Source organism: Austrofundulus limnaeus, unplaced genomic scaffold (genome assembly GCF_001266775.1).
Source record: "Austrofundulus limnaeus strain Quisiro unplaced genomic scaffold, Austrofundulus_limnaeus-1.0 Scaffold12, whole genome shotgun sequence".
NCBI classification, from domain to species: Eukaryota; Metazoa; Chordata; class Actinopteri; order Cyprinodontiformes; family Rivulidae; genus Austrofundulus; species Austrofundulus limnaeus.
The window spans coordinates 4,455,130-4,460,688 of NW_013952414.1; the positions used below are offsets into that span (position 1 = coordinate 4,455,130).

At 38.1% G+C, this 5,559-nt stretch overlaps 1 protein-coding gene across 2 annotated transcripts in view; it reads left to right on the forward strand.

The window, feature by feature from the left end:
- The window catches only part of sema5a (sema domain, seven thrombospondin repeats (type 1 and type 1-like), transmembrane domain (TM) and short cytoplasmic domain, (semaphorin) 5A), a 178,351-nt gene that overhangs the window by 105,756 nt on the left and 67,036 nt on the right, over positions 1 to 5,559 (forward strand). For both annotated transcript variants that reach the window (XR_001309788.1, XM_014002365.1), the window contains one exon: positions 1,795 to 1,912. Coding sequence is in view for 1 of the 2 variants with exons in the window: in XM_014002365.1 (XP_013857819.1) it covers positions 1,795 to 1,912 (118 nt within the window). In the remaining variant the exon portion in view is untranslated. The remainder of the gene's footprint in view (positions 1 to 1,794; positions 1,913 to 5,559) is intronic.

Below are 5,559 nucleotides of genomic sequence, written 5' to 3' on the forward strand. Positions count from 1 at the left end.
TTTTTAAAAAATTAGTTTAAAAATTATAAAAAATTAGTAAACAGTATTTTTACAGTGTTTATTTTACAGTTAAAATAAAGTTTACAAATAAAGTGTAATGTTACAACTAATCATGGATCCCTTTAAACACTATAAAATTCACTAACATCTGTGATCTCACTGGGCTTTACCTGGTTAAATAAAGATTAAATAAACAGTAAATAAAACAACATATTGCCATTTAATGGGCTGACTCCTAAATGAATTCATTGCAGATGTCGTGCCCGGTGATTATTTTCAATAGTTTCAATAAAATACTAACCCTGCCAACAAACGGAACATGCGCTAAACATGATCGCTCTGCCCGCCGGMGATAAGACATAAAAACAAAAGAATATGTAAATACTCATCCCATCCGTCACTGCAGGAGGAAAACGAAGTCACACCTGCACTCCTCACTTCTCACACGCTCACATCACACAGCAGACTTCATGTTCCAGCTGTTGCTCACTGATATTTGCTGCAGCTGCTACCATGTTTTAGGACATCTTTAATTCCTTCTTCTTCTTTTTTTTCCTTTTCAAGAATGTTCAAAAAGTAAGGAGGAAGGCTCAACAGATAAAAGAGCCGAGGCACAAGCTGGTTGCTTTCGGGAGCGCTGCTGGATTCATCAGTGACATTTCTTTCTGTTCTACCTTTGAAACATTAGAGAGCTGTCTCTCCGGCCCTCTGAGAGATAAATATGTTTGTTCTTCCTTCTCCTATTGCACTGCTGTCGTCATCCCTTATATTATTGTCTCAACAGTGCTCTATTACTGTCAGTTCTTTTGTTAGCTACCCAAAAAATGTTATACACACAGCTGAGAAGCGAAGGTCTTGCCTTATTTTAGCACTTTCATGTGTTTAGCTGCAATGTGATCATGCGTTACTTGCACAAGGGCACTTATTTGTATCTGTACTCTGCTCTGTTACAAAATCCTCAAAGAATTATACGTTTCACCAAGGGCATGCCACGGAGCGTCGACGCCTGCAGCCAAAAGATATGTCACCATGCTGTCACAGCAAAGCTGTATTTATGTGAAGAAAAAAAAAGAGTAGCATCGAGCTTTTTATTGCACTCAATAAAACTTCTCAAGTGCTGAAATATTTATGGAAAAGTCAGGCGAAAATATCTTTACTAAAATATTCTCCCAGTGAATATTTGTTGAGATGATAGCTAAAAGTGTAATCCATACGTTGGACGACAGCAAAGGGAGGGTCAGCAACTTTTATAATGAAAAGTGCCGTCCTCAGCTCGCTAAATGCAACTTAGGGGCAGAGCTGCAGAGCGCACGACGAGCTAAACAAACGGTATCACACAAAAGGTGCGGAGGTTTAATATTTGCTAATGTAGCGTTTCATTTTTGAGAAAGCAACAAGAAGCAGGCCCTGGTTTGGTTATCATCATAGCCTAGCCTGGAGGAAGACTTCTGCCTTCTACCTATCTCCTTAAGTAGCTCCTTTCCTTCTTGTGTTCTCTTCAGTTTTCACTTCTTTATTCTCCCGTAAAAGTCTTTCTTCAGCACTCCATCACAGTCTTTTGTCCTCTCTTCATATTTCCCGTCGTACCTTCACCTCACCATCTTATCGTTGTCAATTCGCATATTTCCATACATCATCTTCTCCGCTTAAAACCCGTCCTCTATATTCTCCTCCTTTCATCTGATGTTTGACTCGATGCTATTCCACAACACAGAGCTTGCCTGCGTGAATTCGTGACAGCCTAATAAAAGCCTTCTAATGGTGGATATTATTATGTTATTCTTACCTTTTTAGAGCCTGCGTAGGAGCCAGGGACCCGTACTGTGGTTGGGATCTGTTGCTAAAGAAATGCACTACCCTGGAGGACAGTGTCAGAATGAGCCAGTGGGAGCAGAGCATTACAAAGTGTCCTGTGAGTATGCAACTGTGCAAAGAGTAAAGCTGCAAACACTTTAGAATTTCCTTTTATGTCTGTATAAATGTCACCCTAAACATCGTCAGGTTTTTCTGTGTTCCTCAGAGTGAACCAGGCAGTTTATCTGTAGGAAATAAAGACCTAACATTCCTTGAAGGAGCCCATATCACCTGCTGCCTTTCATGCCAGCGTGTTAGACTAGGATGTTGAGAAATAAGAGAGTTGTTGTCATTTTGGTCAAACCTTGAAAATCTCTTGTTGCATTAAAATATGTTACACTCTGAGAATGTGCTGTGACTCTCAGATACTACCACTTTGAAAGGTAGCTCAATACCAATAAATTTGACTGGGTTATTGCCATTTTTGGCTTTGTCGCAATTCATAGGCGGCCACAGTCTACGTGGGCCATAGGCCACTCGGGTCTTCTGCATAAATGATGCTGATGCTCTGATAGTTCCTGTTAAAAGGGAGTTTTTCCTCTCCACTGACACCAGTGTTCTGCTCAGAATGGGAGACTGTGATGAAGTGTTTCAACGCAATCTGCTGGCTTCTTTAGATTGTTTTTGTGTGTACAGTTACCTGAGACGACGCATGTTGTGACTTAGCGCTATATAAATAAACTGAATTGAATAAATGGCTGCACAAAATGCAGTTTTACTAGAAAAAACAAATAAATAAATGAAAAGCATTAATCATTTAGGTTTGCTTCCAGTATCAGTACTTGCAAATGCATTTTGTTTAACTTTTCAACGCAGCAACATTTTCTTCAGCTAAGTTGCTTAACTTACATTCTTCGGTACATAAGTTTCCAAACTCCACCATAAAAAAAGGAAAAAAAAAACGTAGCCATCTTTGCTTTCCTGTTAATTTGTTGACAGTGCAATGATCTCTGGGATGCCATCGGCTGCGTAGGATACTCAGATGCAGCCTAAGTTTTCAGGGTTTGGTCGACCACATGAGAAGGCACCTAAAAATTGGGACAGCCAACGGCATGGGGCAGTGACGTAATCGACCGACGTTGGCAGCAGCTTATGAATTGAGACACAGCCAATTGTCTGTGGCGGCCATCTTGAATTGGATTGACTCCAAAATTAAATCAGTTGTAGATGTATATCTACTATTTAAATTAATCCAGTGCTTTATGAGATATTTTGCTAACAGACAAACACATGAACACTTGCACATACACACAGACATTCTGTGTGCATGTGTTTGTGGTTTTTTGTTTTATTGCACAATGCTGCATACTTACTTTCAGTACCTCCTTTGAACTGCAGCTAAAAGTTTCAAGTAGCTGTTGATCATCCTGCAAATTAGGCCCTCGATGCTGAACACTAACAACCGTACACAGCAGAGCAACAAATATTAAACTTTTGTTGTTGAGTAATAAACAAAAACATTAAGCTGTAAAATGATGCAAACCCAGAAAATAAGGAGGATGCGGTTCAAACAGCAGAAGCTCGTGCACCTTTTAGGAAGCACACATGTGTTTTTAGCTCACTGTTTAAGATACCCAATAAAAAATTATAATACTTTCATAAAATGTAATTTCAGTGTGTTGATGCATAGATTCATCACACAGTAAGAGAGAGAGGGCTGCAAGAAGATGAGTGGGCTAGCAAAAAAGATGAATGTGTAAGCACCCTGGTTTTAATGAATATTTAACACTTCTGATTTTATTACACTTGGGGTTTTTACTTTTTTATTTAGGAACCGACTCTGCCAAGGATAGACATCATCCGGCAGCATCTAGACAAATATGGGGGAGCTGTTAGACTAAATTAATTCAAGACTACTTAACTAATCTATTACATGATATTTGATGTTTTTTTTCGTGGTTCTATTTACAAAAATGATTACTGGTACGCAGAAAAACACTGTGTCACCACATTTTGTTAAATAGTCATGAAGGGACTGTTGCAGCACATTTATCAGCCCGTTTGTCCACACTACTGTAACTTTTTTTTTCTCCTGGCTTTTTAGTTTGATCCAAAGCTGGATATGGCAGCGATGTTACACTGCATTCCTTAGAGAACGTGCTCTTCAAGTGATCTTTCGTCTTTATTCTGTCAGTACTTTATAGAAATAACTATAAAGCTAGTCACAACCAAGAGAGACATACAGTACGCTTCCGGACATCTAATCTCTGGAGGAATTTTTGGCTCTCAAACGTTTTAAAAGCCATCATGAATTTTTGTTCCAAGGTTAAATAAACTTGACGTTTCTATTCAGTCGTGTTCAAATGACGGTGTTATTTTCTGTGAGTGGTATAGCTGTGCTGCTTGTCAAACAGATTTAAAATGATTATTTCTGGAAAATGCTCAGATGGCAGGGGCGGAGCCAGAGGGGTGGCCAGGGTGGCCAGTACCACCTCTGGCACCTGACTGGCCACTCCAGGTGCCACTCCAAAAAAAATTGGCCAGTGGGTGACGACCTTAGATTTGGTATTTGCAATTAGATTTTATTGAAGATTGTTTTCTGATGCTTTTGTGCTATATAATGTTTCAGCTGTGTATGTTTAAAATGGCTGAAATATAGTACTTAGTAAAATTAGCATTAGTATTGTTGCTTAGCTTAATTTGGGATTACCATGTGATCATTCTTAGCTACTCCACAACAAATTTAAGTCTTAAAATTACTGAATTATATGCTTTTAAAGTTAGCTGTGGTGGCCATCTTGAATTCTTCTTTAGCATTTAGAATTTGGTAAAGATTGTTTTTGGATACTTCTACACTAACCTTCTTTCTTTTATATATATAATTTTTAGCTATAGTCAAACAAAATTTTGTCTCAGTGTTTCTTAAATTAGCTGAATTAAAGCAATTAGCTGTGGCGACCATCTTGAATTTTCTAATCCAGAGTGCCTTTCTTTATTTGTATGTGCCACCCTAAAAAATACCTTGGCCACCCCTAGCAACAAAAAGTCTAGCTCTGCCCCTCTGCAGTGAAACTGGGGTCAACTAATGCAGGAAAGATTGGCTATTGTCGAGATGTTTCCCACAGTTGAAAGAAATATCTCTAAAATGATACACGTTAAATTGTTTGGAAATGTCCTTCATACCCTTCTAAGATGGATGGGCAGCAGCGTTCACTTTTCGAAGAACATTTGACTCTTAAACTACAGATTAATTTCTTTTTAATAAATGTTAATCAGACAGAAGAAATGGTTTGCTACATCCATTTCACCTTTGAAAACACTAAAATTGTTACACTTTTGTCAGTTTTACTAAGTGTTGTTGTAGTTGTTGAGCCATACTTATTGCAGAATACCTCTACTTAAAACTGTGGCAATAAGTGTCTCAGTGAACAGAGCTTGGCATTCCTTCAAGGAAATTTAGGCCAATAGTTTACTTTTTTTAAGCCACTTCAGTAGAAAACAGAACTTATTAGTTTCTTCGTCATCAGTGACTTTTTAAATTTTATTTTTAGAGAAGTAAATCTAGAGAAGAAGAAAAAGGAGAAATGTCATGGGAAAGGTTGAAATAGATTAGAAGATATGTGAAATGTACACCAAAAAACACAAGACAACACACCCGACATCTGTCTGCACAGCAACAAAATACTTATAACCTTGCTGAAAAGTATGCATACATACATACATACATACATACATACATACATACATACATACATACATACATAC